General features: G+C 39.4%; 1 protein-coding gene across 2 annotated transcripts in view; it reads left to right on the plus strand.

Annotated features, from left to right (window-relative positions):
• GRB14 (growth factor receptor bound protein 14) overlaps nt 1–18,549 on the plus strand; it is a 122,273-nt gene that overhangs the window by 75,500 nt on the left and 28,224 nt on the right. For both annotated transcript variants that reach the window (XM_080798693.1, XM_080798694.1), the window contains 2 exons: nt 14,974–15,095; nt 16,842–16,916. In XM_080798693.1, the coding sequence (XP_080654819.1) occupies nt 14,974–15,095; nt 16,842–16,916 (197 nt within the window). The remainder of the gene's footprint in view (nt 1–14,973; nt 15,096–16,841; nt 16,917–18,549) is intronic.

Genomic DNA, 18,549 nt, shown 5'->3' on the forward strand with positions numbered 1-18,549 from the left:
GTGTGTGTGTGTGTGTGTGCGCGCGCACCTAAAAATACATCTTGGTTTTTTTTGCTTTTTTCTTTTTTTTTTTAAGATTTTTATTTATTTATTTGACAGAGAGAGACACAACGAGAGAGAGAACATAAGCAGGGGGAGTGGGAGAGGGAGAAGCCGGCTCCCACTGAGCAGGGAGTCCTATGCGAGGCTCGATCCCAGGACCCTGGGATTATGACCTGAGCCAAAGGCAACCGCTTAATGACTGAGCCACCCAGGCGCCCCATTTTTTTTCTTTTCACTTCACAGATCCCACAAACACTAGGAACTCTCCCTGTCTATTCCTGTTGACTTCCTCACACGGTTTAACATATATTTATTGACTGTTTTATACTAAGCCTATTTTGTGTGTGGGTCTTGGGGGTAAAGTATGAACATAATAGACAGGAAACACTGCCCTTGCGAGTTTGCATTCTTCTGGGAAGTGGAGAGATAAGAGACACATGACTAAAATTTGTAATCCTTTAGGTGACAATAAGCACGGGTTTCTCTTGTTATCTGAAAGTAGAACACTATGAAAACTTTTGTAAGCTGAAATGGTATAAACCAAAGAAGCATTTACCATTAATTTATATTGGAAAATATTTGAGCATTCCCAGACGCCAGAAATCACCTCTCTCAGCATCTTCTGGTATCTTAGGACATATCTTAGGAACAGATGCACAAAGTAAATCATGATAAAGTGCAGACGCTCACAGACAAAGTTCAAAGCTCTGGTGGCTTGATGTTGAGATGCTGAACGTGGCTCCCTGGAAGGAGCTTGGTGGGACCACTCTCGTTGTGGCTCCGTGGTGCCCACAGCCTTTATAAGGGCTCACTACAAAGCAAATAGCTTAATGGCATTTTCATGTTTCACCTTTTTTGTGAAAGCAAAAATCCTCTTTGGATTTCTGTTGGTTGGCAAAAACAGGTACTAGTGTGGATCTTTTGTAAAAACAAAGAATTTTATTGTGTAAGGTGAACTTTTGGAAAGCTGGAGTTGCCTGAACTGGGGAGAAAAGAAGACAGGGCAGAAGGGAAGAACATGCTGGGGGTGAGAGGGAGATGCCCTTTAACTACAGGGATCAGGGAAGGTGTCCCCGAAGCATGAAGTTCAGGAGAATCTTGGTGGCAGCGTGCTGGTGTTCAGGGTGCAGCCCGAGGCCAGCGCTCCTGGAGCAAGCTGGGGAGTGATGTAGCGGACTTCAGTAGGGCTTCTGCAGAGCCAGCTCGTGTAGGGTCCCGTGGGTCACGGAAGGGCTTGACTCTTACCCTGAGTGAGAGAAAAAGTGAACGGAGGTCTTTGAGTCAGAGAGCAATATGATCCTGATTTAGTTTTGAAAGTACAGTTCACCCTTGAATAACACGGGTTTGAACTACTTACATGAGGGGTTTTTTCTTTTTCTGATATATTCAGTCCAGTACTGTAAATTTATTTTCTTTTCATTACGATTTTCCTAATAACATTTCTTTTCTCTAGTGTACTTTTCTAAGAATACAGTCTCTAGTACTTAAAACGTCACAATATGTATCAGTCGTCTGTGTATGTCATCAGTAAGCCTTCAAGCTGACAGTAGTTAAGTTTTGGGGGAGTCAAACGTTTCATCCAGATTTTTGGCTGCAAGGGGAGGTCTGCACCCCTGTGCTGCCCATCATTCAAGAGCCAACTGTATACTGCTCAGAAGGCCAGAATCCAACCTTTTAGAGGCTGAGCAACTTTGTTTTGCTTCTACATCCCACTGCGCATGGCTTCCTGGATCAATCCTGGCCTGTCTGTCATTTCTCCTAGTTGCACATGCCCTGTGGGACAAGCTTCACACGATAGTCTACACTGGTATGAGGTGTGGTATTTGTGAGACCCTGGAGCCTTACAGGTGAGAATGTTGTGACTTGTATGATAGACGATAGTTAAGGGTTTTCTGTACTTGAGGTCACTTTAATGACCAAGGTAAGCTTAGGAAAGTGTCAGAGACATTTTATGTTGTTAATAAATGTGCTACCATTGTTGCTTTTAATTCCTTAAAACACGTCACAAATTTACTTAAGTCAGATGGAGAAGCACTTGACTTTCAAAATATGGTAGGTTTATGGAATTGAAAGTCTGTTTTCAGAGTGTCATTTTCTGTGGCAAAGGAAACTTCAGTCTTAGTAGTAGTTTCAACATGAACGCATATGTGTGATAGTGACTATTAACATGCATCTTACATGTGCAAGGCACGGAGTGAGAGGTTTAACAGTAATCTTGATAGACGCGCTCATCACTTAGCCTCATAGCAACCCTGCAAGATGTGTTTTCTAATCTCCCTTTGACATACAGGAACACACTCAGTGATGAAATTCCTTGCCTAGAGTCAAACATTGCTGAAATGTAGGTCTTTTCAGATTCTGAAATTCAGATTCTGAAATTCAAAGTCTGCATTTTCCACTAAAGTGAGTTTGTTTCTCCTCATGTTCCCAGGATCCCGTGGTTGGTTTGTCTCTTTCTTACTCTCTGTCTTTAGCTCTAATCCATGTTGTGGAACAAGTTAAAAGTTTGAACCCTTAAAAACATTTCAGACAAACTTTTTTTTTTTTTTTTTTAAATGAGTAAAGCAATAGAAGTTTGTTAAGGGAAGATACAGAAAAAAGCTCTCAAGAATGAGAGGAGCCCTGACAGGGTTGCCAAAGAGGGCCTTCAGGGTTGGTCTTCTATAGAAAACTAACCACGGAACTTAAATCCTTTTAACATCAGATAAATTTTTCTTACTAAAGTAGTATTGAAATTACTGGGGTCCAACTGATGGAACCCAGTTCACTTTATAACAGAACCAGCTGTTTCTTTTGGCTGAGCAAGGGGATCATGTTAGAAATGACTTATCCTTGGGCGCCTGGGTGGCTCAGTGGGTTAAGCCTCTGCTTTTGGCTCAGGTCATGATCTCAGGGTCCTGGGATCAAGCCCCGCATCGGGATCTCTGCTCAGCAGGGAGCCTGCTTCCCCTTTCTCTCTCTGCCTGCCTCTCTGCCTACTTGTGATCTTTCTTTGTCAAATAAATAAATAAAATCTTAAAAAAAAAGAAAAGAAATGACTTATCCTTGAATTTGTATACAACATAAATGGTATATGATATTTGGAACTCTGAATACAATATCAGTATTTCATCTCCTCTGGCAAATAATTATCAGTAATATGATGCTGGGAATTTTAATAGGCAGAGTACATCATCAAAGGCAACCCAAAACATCCTGATTTTGTTATAAATCTCTGATTTTCCTGATTTGGGATCATGTTATGATGAGGTTCTAGTTGCACACACCTTTATGGACACTGAATTTAAAATATCAGTACAGCCACAAATATCTGCCCTTCTTTCATAAATCATGTTTTATAACTGGCATGTTCTAGTTCATGGCCACTGGATGTCACTGTCGTTCCCCAGATGGAGCCCTCTGCATTTATAATCAGTGTGAGGACTGAGGCGGGAGTGGAGTGGGGGCAGAAACTTCAGTTTTAAGTCCTCTGGAACTTAATGGGATCCATGTTTGTCTTGCTCCCATTTTGATTCCTAATTGAAGCCATGGTATGAAGCAGTGGCAATTAACACAATACCTCAAGCGCATACCTATAGACTCCTTGGGAAGAGGAATTAATTGTATTTTAGTGTCATTGCTGGGGACAGCTGAGAGTTCCATTGTGAATATCGTTGTGGAGCGGCTTTAATAAGCAAAATGAATGACTGGAGGCTTTTAATGAAACCATTTTTATGTGTGCAGCTATACCCACGTGATCGCTTTAAGACAGAAGCCATGCACGGCGGTGGCCAGGAAACGCTTCCCAGCCGTCTGCTCTGAAGCTGCGTCCCCCCACCCCCCAAAAGAGGCACAAGTGTTTTCCTGTTGTCTGGAGCTGATATGTAGTTGTGCTTTCAGTGCTGTGTGTAACCTGTCAGCATCAGAGTTGCCACCGCCCTTATCACCAGCACAAATAATTGTGAAGCCTGTAGGATCTGTGCCTTGGGCTTCCCTTGCTACTTAAACTGACCTGAGCTTTGAGGAGGCAGGGTGTCCTGGTGGCACACTAAGGTGGAGGCAGAAAATAGGAACAAGTAAGGAGGGCTTAGAACTAAAACTGCCTCCCGGTGCCACTCGTTTTTCCTTCGCAGTATCTCATAGCCTGAGTTCAGGTCTTATCATTTCTCTCCTCAGGGATTATTTTAGCCTTGTAACTGGTCCTCTTGCCTCTGATCATACCAAGGTTATCCATGGGAATGCAGACCTGATTCTTTATGCATTCGGGTCCGAGATTCCTTGGAGGGCTTGAGGTACCTGTGACCTGCCTACCCCTCCTATCGCCAGCCTCATGTCTCCCCTCTCCTTCCTCTTAGTTTATACATTAAAGACGTGCCTATAGTTGCCTACATATGCTGTAGTGTCTATGCCTTGGTTTCCTTGCTCATCCCATTAGGATTCTCAGCGAGTTCTTTTTCATTATCTTTACCTGGCTGTGCCTTTTCCAAAGCTTACTTGGAATTTTAGTCAAAAATGATAGCAAGGTGTAACTGCTCACCATGTCCTAAAAATATTATGGAAACAAAGTAAGATGAAAACTCTTAACTGTTGAAGCTGACAGCCAGCTAACCTAGTGCCACAGTCTAAGAGGATAGAGAGAGAAAAGCAACTGGAGGCACCCCACACTCAGCCTTATGAGGGAGAGTCACCCCTTCTGTCAGAGAGCAGGTAGGGAAACAGATCGGCCTCTTCTATGTTCCAAGCAGCTGTTCCTCACGACAATTAGGATCCTTGCTGGCACCGCCATTTCTCATATATCCTTTAGGAAATTGCAAATCCTGAAAATAACAGAAGCACTGGGAGTGAGTGATGAGTTGTGTCCTGGGAGGGGATGTTTCTGCAAGTACATGCTAGACTGGGGTATGGAAAATAAACAGATTTGGCCAAGAAATAGATACAAGGCTCTTCAAGCAGGAGTATTTATAATATTAATCAGAAAAAACCCTAATGATATAATAATAGGAGGATGTAATCAATTACAGTACATTCATAGGATATAAGTGAGGCAGCTTTTGATTATGTTTTTGGAGCTCTTCCTTTGAAGACTGATGTGGGCAGATATAAGATTATAAAGACGAATGATCGATTGAATGTATATATATATAAACATATATTTAGTGTAAATTTTGTGAAAAATATATACAAATACATTCATATAGACCCAGAGAAAAAATAAGAAGGGAATATACTGAAATGTTAAGTGCTAATTCCCGATTGATAGGTTTAAAGATGGATTGTGATTGTCCACTGTCCATGGTTTTCGAATTTCCAATAATGGAAACATACTATTTTAGAAATCAGAAAAAAGGAAACAAACACAATTTCAAAAACTTAAGAAATTTTTAAAGATTGAGACATCTTCCTGAAGCTCCAAGTTGGACCAAGTACCCATCTTCTGAGCTGCTGTTAACATTTTCTTTAATACTATCTTAATACTGATCATGTTATTAAAAGTAGACGGTAATTCCATGAGAGCTGGAACTCTGTGTATACTTCTTTTTTTTTTTTTTAAAAGATTTTTATTTATCCATTTGACAGAGAGAGAGAGATCACAAGTAGGCAGAGAGGCAGGTAGAGAGATAGGAGGAAGCAGGCTCCCTGCTGAGCAGAGAGCCCGATGCGGGGCTCGATCCCAGGACCCTGGGATCACGACCTGAGCCGAAGGCAGAGGCTTTAACCCACTGAGCCACCCAGGCGCCCCACTGAGCCACCCAGGCGCCCCTGTGTATACTTCTTTGTAACTCAGGGTCTAGGACAAATAAATTGTGAACTAAACTGTACTAAACTGTACGGCACTTATTTCAAGCAGTTCGAAGGATGGATAACAATATACATGGAAGGAAGAGACAGAGAAAAGAAGCTAGAGACATGCCATGCTGTGCCCAGATGGAAATGTGCTCTCAGTCTGTCTCTCTCTCTCTCTTTTTTTTTTTTAAATTTTATTTATTTATTTGACGGACAGAGATCACAGGTAGGCAGAGAGGCAGGCAGAGAGAGAGGGGGAAGCAAGCTCCCTGCTGAGCAGAGATCCCGATGCAGGGCTTAGATCCCAGGACCCTGGGATCATGACCTGAGCTGAAGGCAGAGGCTTTAACCCACTGAGCCACCCAGGCGCCCCTGCTCTCAGTCTTTAAAGGATGCATTAGGTAACTTAGAATTTATGGAAGTGGTTTCTAAACTCTTCAGGTGTTTATCCTCAGCTTGAGGTGATGTGTATGCAAATACTTTGCGGAAGACTAAGGATTTCTAGGAATACAGTTGTGATTAGTGAGTGTGAGTTAATATGAAGATTAGTTTGTTGAAGAATGATCTGCAAGGCCTTTATATCCATCAAGTTTAAGTGTCAAGATTTTCCTATTAATTGCACTTGGGGAGCTGAATATGGTGCTAGCAATTTTTCCAGGTGAGCTCATTTTCTTAGGTTAAGGAACCTTTCAGAATTGATCCCTCTTTTTATTCTTTGCTTCTCCGGTTTTTGTTTTGCCTGGCCAGAGGCTGTTCATTTTTATCTGAAAATAAGATTGACAAAATGTATGTAGTTTCTGCCTCACCCAGAGAAGTACAAGGACCATTTGTCTCCTGGAGTTTCCTGTAACAAAGGTATACAAAGAATTGTTTTCTGGGCGAATTAGAGGTAAAAGCCATTTTTGTTTCTTCTCTTATCGAGTGATGAGAAGAGTAGGGACTCAGGTTTCTATTTGAGCCCCACGCTGTACTTTCAGTAGATTCAGCGAAGAAATCCAGGCAGAAGGTCACAGGTGAACACTTTCCATTCTGGGAGGATTGAGGGTTTTTAAAAGACTTTGAAGTGAAATCAACAGTTTCAGAAGAAACTTCTTTCCTTTCTTCTTCTTCTTCTTCTCTCTCTCTCTCTCTCTTTTTTTTTTTTTTAAAGAAAAATCTTCTGGAAATTAAATAGAAAACAGAATTACAGGTAGTTATTATTTGGTAATATTTCATTGCATTGCTATGACACTTCACCCTGGTCTGTCAGATACAAAGATAAAACTTAAATTGACATGAAGCTTTTGTCGTGGTTTTAAGAAAGCTTTTCTTTACTCCTTCAGAGGATTTTCCCCCTTTTTCTCCTTTTTGGACACTGTTTTGAAGTGATTTAGGAGGGCTTCTCTCCTCTTTTTCTACCTACATAGAAATGGTGTTCAGTCATGGTCATTCACTTTCCAATGCCTGACAAATATTGCAGAACATTTTCTAAGTAGATCTGTATCTGTAAAGTTTTGATAGTATATTTCAATATAGTATTTTAGGTGGATTTGTGAAGTTTTAAAATTAAGGTCTTTAAAAGAATCATGATGAATTTATGGGAAGGTTACTTAGGGTCATTTATCACGTGATAATCCAAAAAGTGTCTCAGTTCATTCTGGCTGACAGTTCTTAGCATCATTGTTTTTGAGGTTCGCAGCAGAGAGCCCCCGGTTACAGAATTAATTTTCTCTTTTTGGTATTTAAAACATGTATTATAAGTTACTGTAGGATCATTCAGTTGGCTAAAGTCCACTTGGTTTTAGCATGACGTTAAAGAGGAAGAGTCACTAGAAAGTTAATTAGAAGCCATCTGACCAGTATTTGTTTTGTCCCCCCCCCATCCCCCCAACCTCCATTCTCAGGTCTCCATGATGATGTCCCAGGGCCTAGGCTAAGTAAAACAGAGCTGGTCTTCAACAACTTTTCATCTCCCTTTACGCATTCTTTTCCTCTCCAAGTTATCTGTCTAGGCATCTTGTATCTTCATGTTGAACTCCTCCATATAAGAGTCTGTGTTTTGTTAGGTATCTGCCTTTAGAAAAAGAAATCATGAAGTTTCTTAAGATGTGATGAGCTGATAATCAGTCATGCCTTTTAGGATTATTTTGATTATTGTGACATTGATCTTTTAATATAATGAGACTTGATTGGGGGATGATATATGACAGTGCATCCAAATTGGGATAGGACTGTGAACAGTTACAAAGATTATTAATATAGCCAGATTCTGTGATCAGTAAGTTTTAGCTCAATTGCCAGAGGAGTATATGAGGTGAAAACCTCTAGCCGCATCTGATCCTTTGGAACTTATTTGCTTTCTTTTACATTATCCGAATTTTCAGTAGACCATCCAGAGATCATCTGAGAAGGAATGAAAAATATGTCTTCTGCTTTCTCACATACTCTAGTTAGTCTAGATTTCTTTGAAGAAATTTTTCTCCTTAAGATTAGCGGAATATTTTCCCTATGCTAGTTATGTGTTATTTAGACATTGGGTATTATAGTTCAGTGAAATTTTCTGTGAACATCGTATGTTATCTTTCCTTTGTAGATTGGTACGCTGGGCTTTGTTTGCATGTCGGTTGCTGCTTGGTTGGGGTTCACGGATACTACCCAAAGTGCTTTTTGTTACACATTTGTCATAACTGTTCAAATACAGTTTGGCTTTCTGCCCTTTTAATTTCATTTCCTTTTTTGGTACAGTCAAAATTCAAGTGACTTATGTTACTTTCATTTGAGATTAAGATTGATATCATTTGAAATACTGCCCATTATTTTCATTCCCCTTATACTCAAAATGTGGTGGTTTATTTTCACTTAATTAGCAAATATTTATTGAACACAATTCAAAATGAAAGAATTTGAGGCCATTGAAACATGAGAACTGTCTGCACACAAGAGAGGGTTTTAGTGGATATGGAAAGAATGAACAGGATATAAATAGGCTCGGCAGAGGCAGCAGGGGATGTCCCCCCAGCAGGGACTGTAGGTGGAGTCAGAGACAATGCTCGCAGGGGAAGAGCTTCGGCTTGGGATCCGGCAGGCGGCTGCCGTTCAAATCCTGAGATGGTTGCTATTCTGAACTTCAGGTTCCTTTTCTGTAGGATGGAACTATAACTTACTTGCTCAGTAGACAATGTTATTGCTTAACCACAGACCCGGTGGCTTCAAACGACAGAAATGTAGCAGTTCTGGAAATGAGAAGTCCAAAATTAAGGTCGCTGGGCTGGATTCAGGATGATGACTGGGTCTTTCCGGGGCTTTAGAAGGACAACGTTCCTTGCCCCTTCCAGCTTCCAGGGGTTGCCATCATTCCTTCTTATGTCCCTATCACTTGAGTCTGCCTCTGAGGTCACATTGCCTTTTCCTCTTCTGTCTGGGTCACGTCTCTTTCTGTCTCTGTAATTGGATTCAGAGCCTACCTGGATAATTCAGGATAATCTCTTCCTCTCAGTATCTTTTTTTTTTTTTTAAAGACTTTATTTATTTATTTGACAGAGAGAGATCACAAGTAGGCAGAGAAGCAGGCAGAGAGATGGGGAGGAAGCAGGCTCCCTGCCGAGCAGAGAGCCCGATGCGGGACTCGATCCCAGGACCCTGAGATCATGACCTGAGCTGAAGGCAGAGGCTTAACCCACTGAGCCACCCAGGTGCCCTCAGTATCTTTAAGTTAATGACATCTGCAAAGACTTTGCCATATAAGGCAACACTTAATAGGTTCCAGGTGTCTTGGGGGTTATTCAGCCTACTGAAAATATTATAAGAATTAAAGGGGTGCCTGGGTGGCTCAGTTGGTTAAATGTCTGCCTTCAGCTCAGGTCATCATCTCAGGGTCCTGGAGTCGGGGCCTGCATCAGGCTCCCTGCTAAGCAGAGAGTCTGCTTCTCCCTCTTCTGCTGCCCCTCTCCCACTCGTACGCGCGTGCCTGCGCTTGCTCTCTCTCTCTCAGTCTCTCTCACTCTGCTCTCTCTCAAATAAATAAACAAAATCTTTAAAAAATTGTAAGAATCAGATATAGCAGTGAAAAAGGTCTCAGATGGAGGCTTGCAGAGATGTAACTTCTTTTATTTCAATAACTTGAATAATTTTTTGATTCTCAGTCTCCTGTCTTCTTAACAGCAGACAGTTAGATCTTCTATTTGTTTTTTTTATGGATTGTCCTCAGTCTTATTGGGGGTAAATAATAAATTCAGGTTTTATAAGTGAGTTACATATAGGTTTATATATTCTTAATTGAAGGTTCAGACCTACTTTCACTTCTGCAACATGCTGGTGAGGCTTTAAGTCCCAGGACAGTTTGCCTAACCCTTGTCCAACTCTTTATGCTCTGGAAACTCTTGTTCCTCTCATGTTTATGGACTGTACCATAAAGCTACTTAAATTCCTGCTCTTCTCTTAGCTCTTCCATGTTCCTGATGGGGGAATGTGGTACTGTTGCCATGTTCTTTCTCCATAATGGGATGCTGTGGACTCATCTGCCCTGATGTTGTCCTCAGTTATGGCTTCTCTATCATGCTAGATGTAGGGTGCCTATTGGAAGCTAGATGTCTCCTAAAGGCTACCCTCTGGTTTGAGCCACAAAGCATCATTAAACTTATCTGGTGTTTAATCACCATCAACTTGTCACCTTGAAAGTGTTCTCATTCTGGAAGGGGACAAGATACAGGATCACTTGGGACCCACACTGTCCACTTTTGTGTAGCTCAGTCTCTATTCCGTCCTTTCCTCTCTCAAGCTCTTAACTGCAGCTCCTTTCTCAGAAGACAGAAGGTGGGTCCCTGTATGAGGCAATCAAGGATTGGCTAGCATAATTCTCCCCGAGCACTTATATTTGTCAAAGACTGATAAGGTCTATTGTGAAGCTCAAAAGTAAATAAAATGCATTTCTGTAATATTTTTTCCCTCTCTCTCCATAGTGTATCTTGAGGGAAGAACATAGGATTCTTTACTGGTAAAGAAAGTAATGGGTACAAAGAAACACAGGTTGGTAAAACAAACAAGCAAACATCTTGCTTACTACTGGTTTGTGTGAGAATTAGACTAAAGTGGGTTTAGAGAGATTGTTAAGGATGTGACTTGCCACTGAATATCTCAGTAAACATTGACTCTCCCCAAACCACTTCTCTTACAGGTTTTCAAACTCAGTAGCAGCACAACCCTTCCAACAGGTTAGGTGGAAAACTTGGTGTCTCGCCTAACTACCCTCTCTCTTCCACTTTGTCTCTGATTGGTCAGCAAATCCTGTTGGCTCTACCTTCAGAGTATATCTAGATTCTGCCTGCTTCCTACGTTTCCATTGCTATTGCTCTAATTCAAGCCACATCATCTCTCTTCTCATTAATTGCAGTATTCTACCAAATGGTCTTCCTGCTTCCACCCTTATACCTTTTTTGTTTTTTTAAGATTTTATTTATTTATTTGAGAGAGAGAGAGAGGGAGGGAGAGATAACATGAACAGGGGGAGGAGGGCAAAGGGAGGAGAAGCAGACTCCCTGCTGAGCAGGGAGCCCCATTCGGGGCTTGATTCCAGGACCCTGTGATCATGACTCGAGCCAAGGGCAGTTGCTCAACTGACTGAGCCACCCAGGTGCCCCCCACCCTTACACCTTTTAAAATCAGTTCTCCTCCACAGCCAGTGCGATCCAGTGAAAATATAAGTCAGTTCATGTTATTTCTCTGTTGAAAATGTTTTCTCATCTGACTCCAGGGAAAAGCCAGAACCTCACTCTGAACTGCAGGCCTTTCCCCAGCCCTCCCGGCTCATCACCACTGCTTCTCTAGCCTCTTCTAGGACTTGCCCCTTTGCTCACTCAGCTGTGGCCACATTAACCTCCTTCTGCTACTTCAAACATAGACCCTTGCTCTTGCCTCAGAGGCTTTGTTCTTGTTCTTCCTGTTGGTGTCTGCTTGGCTCATGCCCCCTTCTCCTTTGGGTCTTCATTCAAACATTACCTTCCCAACGAGACCTATCCTGGCAAGCTGTTGAAAATGAATTATTTTCCCTTATGGCCTCCTCTCTCCCTATGTCCGGCTCTATTTTTCTTTGTAGTCTGTATCACTGCCTATTAAGATTTACATTTTATTTGTAGTCTGTTTCTTCCCATTAGAATGAAAGCTACATGAGGCAGTGATTTCTGACTGTTTTATGCACTACAAAATCCCAGACCCCAAGATGAATGTCTGACATGTGGTAGGCCTTCAGTAAATATTTGTCAAATGGATGAATGAATAGTATTAACTGCCAGACTCCGTGGACATATCCCACAGCAAGTAGGGAGTAGACAAGCTTTTTGAGCAAGGGTCACATTGACACACATGTTCTATGAGGTTTGCTGTGGTATCAGTGTCCAGGTTGGACTGGAAGAAGGAGAAAATAGAAGTTTGGAGATTCGTTAAGAAAAAGCGAAGGTCTAAATTGGGATTGTGACAATGGGAATGAGTGAGGGGTTGTTTAGAGACATTTGGTGGGAAAATCTCTGGTATTTGGAGATAGCAGAAGCGGAACATATAGGAGTGGATATAAAAATGCAATGGAGATAGGAGAATTTAGGAAAAAGCAGTTTGAGAGAGAAAAAGGAAGATGACTTTGTTATCAAGTTTATTTTTTATTTTGATAAAATGTGCATAACATAAAATTTACCAGTTTTAAGGGTATAATTCATTGGCATTGTGTACATTCATACTGTTGTACAACTGTGACCACCATCCATCTCCAGAACATCTTTATCTTCTCACAGTGAAACTCTGAGCCCGTTAAACAATAATTCCTTGCTCCCCAGTCCCGGCAGCCACAATTCAACTTTCCATCTCCACAAGTTTGTCTGTTCCAGGTATTGCCTGTAAATGGAGTCATACAGTATCTGTTCTCATGTCTTCTTATTTTACATATAATATCTTTAAGGTCCATCCATGTTGTAGCATGTGTCAGAATTTCATTCCTTTTTAAGGCTGAATATTCCATTGTACGTGTGTCCTATACGTTGTTTGTCCATTCATCTGTTCATGAACATTAGGGTGTTTCTACAGGTAATGAATGATGCTACTATGAACATTGGTGTACAAACGTCTGTTCTAATCTCCGCTTTCCTTTCTTTTGGTTATATGCTCAGAATTGGCATTGCTGGAATTTTTTAGTATTTGGGGGGGGAACCATCATACTGATTTGGGATTTAGACACACTGTGTTTGAGGTGGTGGAAAGTCTCACAGTTGGGACTAGAGCATGAGTAAAAGCAACTGTAGCAAGAGATTTCATCCCAAGGAACTCAACAGATGGGATGGCTGAAGAAGGGAGAGTGAATTAGCTTAAGAAAGCGAAAGAAAAGATTTTAGCCAAGGATTGCATTTTAGGAGGGAGGAGGAGCTATGGGAGCTCATCAATGAGACAGAAAAAGAGTAGTTGGAGTTAAGAACAGAACCCAAGTGTTGATGCATATTTAGCTCAAACTCATCCATATGCATCGAGAACTCTTACAAGAACTTCCTTTCAGATGAAGAAACTTCTATTTAAGTATGACATTACTTTCCAGGGTTCGGGTGTTGTAGATCACAGATTACTACTGAGTGTTGAATGTTTGAAACACAGATACTTTCCAAAAAGGTCCTAGAAGCACCTAAAAAGCAGAGGGTTTCTGTATGCTTTTGTTGGCTCTTCTTCACTTCCTGTTTTGCATTAGTAATTTCACACTTTTCTTTAACCTCTTATTGAAATATGATACACCTTAAGAAAAGTGAGTAAGCCATATGTGGACAGCTCAGTGAACTTCAGATGTCGCATAAACTTGGATATCCAACACCCAGAACAAAACAGTATCTCCTGGGACGCCTGGGTGGCTCAGTTGGTTAAGCAGCTGCCTTCGGCTCAGGTCATGATCCCAGCATCCTGGGATCGAGTCCCACATCCGGCTCCTTGCTTGGCGGGGAGCCTGCTTCTCCCTCTGCCTCTGCCTGTGCTCGCTCTCTCTCTCTCTCCCTCTCTCTCTCTGACAAATAAATAAATAAAATCTTAAAAAAAAACCACTATCTCCCACACCCAGTGGGAGGTTCCCCTCATGCCCATGCCCCTGCTCCCTCACCTACTCTCCCCATTATCTTCATTTCTAACACTATATATTTATTTTACCTGTATTGAACTTTATGTAAGTGTAATCATGTAGTACGTACTCTTTGTGCCTGACTTCTTTCATTTAATACTGTGTTTGTGAAATTCCCCCATACAGTTGTAGTATATGTATTCCACTATTTATTACACTGTTTACACTATTCAGTCATTCTCATGTTGATTGGCATTTTGGTGGTTTCCAGTTTGGGGCTATTATGAATAACACTACTATGGACATCAAGTTTCTTATTAAAATAGGAATTGTGCATGGTATGTTCCCTTCTGTAAAGTTGTTTTTGCTTATTTCATTTAAGTACCTTTCCTCCCAAGTACCTTCCCACCTTACCTGAAATATATTTAGGTATATTAATATATACCTATATATAGGTATTTATATGTAAATATATAAATATATTTAGGTATATATATTGTTTGAATGCTAGCTTTGAAAGAATAAAGTGTCACAAGAAATTAGGTGTCTTAAAAATTGTATGTTCTTGCATTAAAATTTTTCCTTTTAAATCTTTTCCTTTAATTTTTCTCAACTATCCAGACTATGTATCTTAAATGCATTTTGAACCTGTCAAAATTTTTCTCTCCTAATGGGGTGAATTGTTCAACCTCGAGGCAAATATTTTAATTTTGACATCACGAAGAATTGGAGAAAAAAGAATAGCTCCTGCATTATTAATGCAGATTTATTATCAAACTTAATTATAATTTACATAGCAATAAAAGGAATTGAGAATTAGCAAAAAGTGCATTGTGATATTTTGTCATTTTTCTCCTCAGGTTACAGTCTGCTTTGGTATAAAAAATCAACATTACTAATTCAAAATTGCTAAAATATTATCAATCTGGCTATTCTAGAATTGAGCTGAAATTTCCTGTATTTAATAAAGATACATACATAATATAATCTGTAAATTTATACAGATACATGTGTCCATATATTTTTCTTTCTACCTTCATGTTTGTCTATTTATTTGTCCATCCATCCGTCCATCCATCCATCTGTTGACATACTCACGGAAACATTCCTTACAGAAAGAACAATGGAAGACCATGAGCTGGTGATTGAAGTGCTGTCTAACTGGGGAATGGAAGAAGACAATAAACTATACTTTAGAAAAAATTATGCCAAATATGAATTCTTTAAAAACCCAATGGTAAGTGAAATCCTTATTAATAGTTACGGGAAATAATGAATTTGTTAAATGTTATTTTATTTTATGTGAAGAAAAGAGTCATCATAAATCAAATACAATTCCCCATTGGGTAAATTGTAAGTAAAAACTCTGTTCTGTGAACATCACAGTTACATTTCTTCGTACTCTAACAACGATTAGTCAACATTATCACAGAAGTTCTGATGAACTGTTTTGGGAGCTATTTCTTCTTTTTCTTTCTAAGAAAACTATTATACATTTAATTTTGGGAATCAGTAATTAGATATCCATAAGCAGCTCCAAAGTATTATAGCTGAACACTTTTCACAGAATTTTGGAAATTTAAGTAAGAAAATTTCTAACCTAAAAACAGATTGATGATTGTTGGGAATGCTATAGCTTAGCTAAAAATTTCAAATTGACATGTATCTTGCTGTCCCAAAATATTTTTTCAGTGCAGTAATGACTGGAGCTAAATAGAAATGAGATAAAAGACCAGAGCATTATCTAATAAATACTACTTTTATGATAGTTCTCTTTAAATGAAAAAAAAAAAAAATGTGTGTCACATTCTAGTGAAGACTAGGGATCTGGAGAAGTCAGAATAGCCTCTGGGCTCATTATTTTAAATTGTTTTTGTCTCTGCAGTTGTAACATATTTTTACACGAAGTTTTGGATAATTGGATTGAAATGATCCTTTATGAAAAATATATGATACACACTATAATAGAGTATTTTCAAACCCTGAAAGACCTCTTACGTTCTTTTTTATTTGAACTTATTAATAAAAACATAATGGGATGATCTTTGATAAAGAAAATAAAAGCATCCTAATAAAAATTAAATAGAATTAGAACTTGAAGGGAAACTATTTTCTTTTTGTGGATCTTTATTAAATGCAAGAATTTAAAAATATAGTTAAAGGCATATGGTTATAGTGCTTGCTTTTGGTTATATTTTATTATTATTACTATTATTTGAACAAGGCTCTACACTAATTTTGTAGACCTAGAGCAGTAGTTATCAGCTGGGGGCGATTTGACAATGTCTGGAGGTATTTTTGCTTGTCATTTCGGGAGTGGAGGGACAGGGGGCTGCTACTGGGTGGAGATCAGGAATCGTGTAACTAATACTGACCACAGAGTTAGACCTGATGGTAATAGAACAGTTGTAAAACCCCGTCCTTGGAGGAAATATAGTAGTCTATATTTTCAAAATATGTCTGATCATAAAAATTACCCTGGGGGAGGAGAGAGTACCCAGACCTACTGAATCAGACACTCCAGGAGCAAGGCCTGGGAATTCCTATTTAAAACAACTGCCCTGGATGAATTTTATGATTGAACAAGGTTGGAAGGGACCTGACTTACAGCTCCCTGGCCCTACAACAAGTCCTGGTTCTTCTAGCTCCCTGGCCCCATGACAAGTCCTGTGACTGTGACCTTAGGTATACCCTTTAATTCTATGAGTCTTGACTTTGTGACCTGGAGCTGATGGTCCTTTAGTATCTCCTGGAGTGGCCACAGGACCCAGAGAAGAGATTTGGGAGCAAAGACACTGTCATCCTGAAGGCATTGTTTTGAACTTGATGAATGTGGTTCTCTCTTTATCTGCATTATCTGAGGGTGCCTGCTAATCTTTGGGCTGTACTCCTACCTTCTCATTAAGATATCTGAATATAGAGTCATAATTGAATCTTTTCTAGCACGGCTTTTGAGATAATGTAACCTATATCTTCTCGTCAGTATTTTTTTCCAGAGCATATGGTGTCCTTTGCAACTGAAACCAATGGTGAAATATCCCCCACACAGATTTTGCAGGTAAAATATATTCCATAAAGGGAAACTTTAAGGTCCATATTTTTACATGCCCAGATTGAAATGTTATACCTCGACGGATGAATTTTTGCTGGAGGTGAACCTGAAAAGAAAAGAAACAATAGGAAAGAAAAGAACAAAACCTGAAAAAAGAAGTCCCTGAATCAGGAAAGGCTCCTAACACCATTATTCTTTCTAGTTTTGGCCAATTGTCAAAGGATTTTCAGTGTTTAAAAAAATGTGTTCAAAAAATGTGTATCATGAAAGGAAACTTGGCAGAATTTTGCTCTGTGATGTGTTTAAAGACTATGTTAGTCTTTAAATCAAAACCCCCAGTAAATTGTAGACATTTTGCTAACAGATATTTAGTATTAACTTTTATAGCAAATGCTCCTAATCCTATTTATCTTAAAATATTTAGCAACTACATGAAAGGAGAAAAAAAGATATAAAAACATATATTTTGTATACTGACATGTGTCATAGCTATGTTGCATTCTTGAGCAGAGTTCTAAAATGTCTTAGCTGAATTAAGAATACTAGTTATTTAATTAAAAATCTCCTTAATTTTGCATCTTTGGGGCTCATTTCTTCCAAACTGGCTGTGGCTTTACATGATCATTTTTAAAAGGTATTTTCATTACAATAAAACAATGATTTTCATTATTTTATTTTTCATAGATCAGTAGATTTCACATCAGAAGCTCTGCAGTTGTTAACAGGTTAATGTTCAGTAATGTCTTTATAATGGTTACTGTTTGATCTAAGCCCACGGGCATCGTCAAACCCACTCAGTATTCTCTGATCTTTAAAGAAGATGGCTTTGAATATTTCCAATAGAGATAGTACTTGAAATGTATTGGTAGTTAGGTATATTGGTAAATATATTGGGTGTCATGGATCTGTTTTCTATGGGCTTTTTAATAGTTTATGTTTCATTTTTGCTCTTCATAATATTTTAGAAATATGATGAGTCTCAAGAGATTTTCCTAAAAGCTTCTTCTATGCTACCAGGTTTCACAGACACTCCATCAGAATATTAGGCTGAATGGTAGGGGCAGCGACAGCTGTGCCCGAGGGCCCAGCTCCCAGGCCCTCTCTGTGCTTCACCACTGGATTGTGACAGGGTGGTGGGTTGGAGCTTTTCTTCCAACTCCTTTCCCCAATTCTCCTCTAATATAGTTATATGACTTTAATGTGAAATTACAAAAACAAGAAAAATCATAGCTTTGGAATCAGATAGTCCTGCATGTGCCTCTGACCTTTTCTCTCCACTGAGGCAATGTTTCCACTTTTTAAAACGTTTCTTCTCTTTCTAGTATGACCTCTCTGACTCCCTTTTTAAAATTTAATTGGTTTGGTTTAATAACTTGGAAAGCACTCAAACTAAAAAACCTACTCGCCTGTTTTGCATGTCAATTAATTAATAACTGTGGCTCATTAAATTAAAAAAAATTTTAATAATTTACTTAAAAACATACATATCTGTTCTCAGCATTTCCCTGAGTAGCCTTTTAAAATATGTCACATCGTTTTAGAGAGTAATTTCTCTTACTTTACATTTTTCCATTTTGCATTTGTTTATTCATAGGGATTTCTGTTTTCTTCTTTTAATGAGATGCTAATGCATTTCCAT

Source organism: Martes martes (assembly GCF_963455335.1).
Source record: "Martes martes genome assembly, chromosome: 3".
Lineage (NCBI taxonomy): Eukaryota > Metazoa > Chordata > Mammalia > Carnivora > Mustelidae > Martes > Martes martes.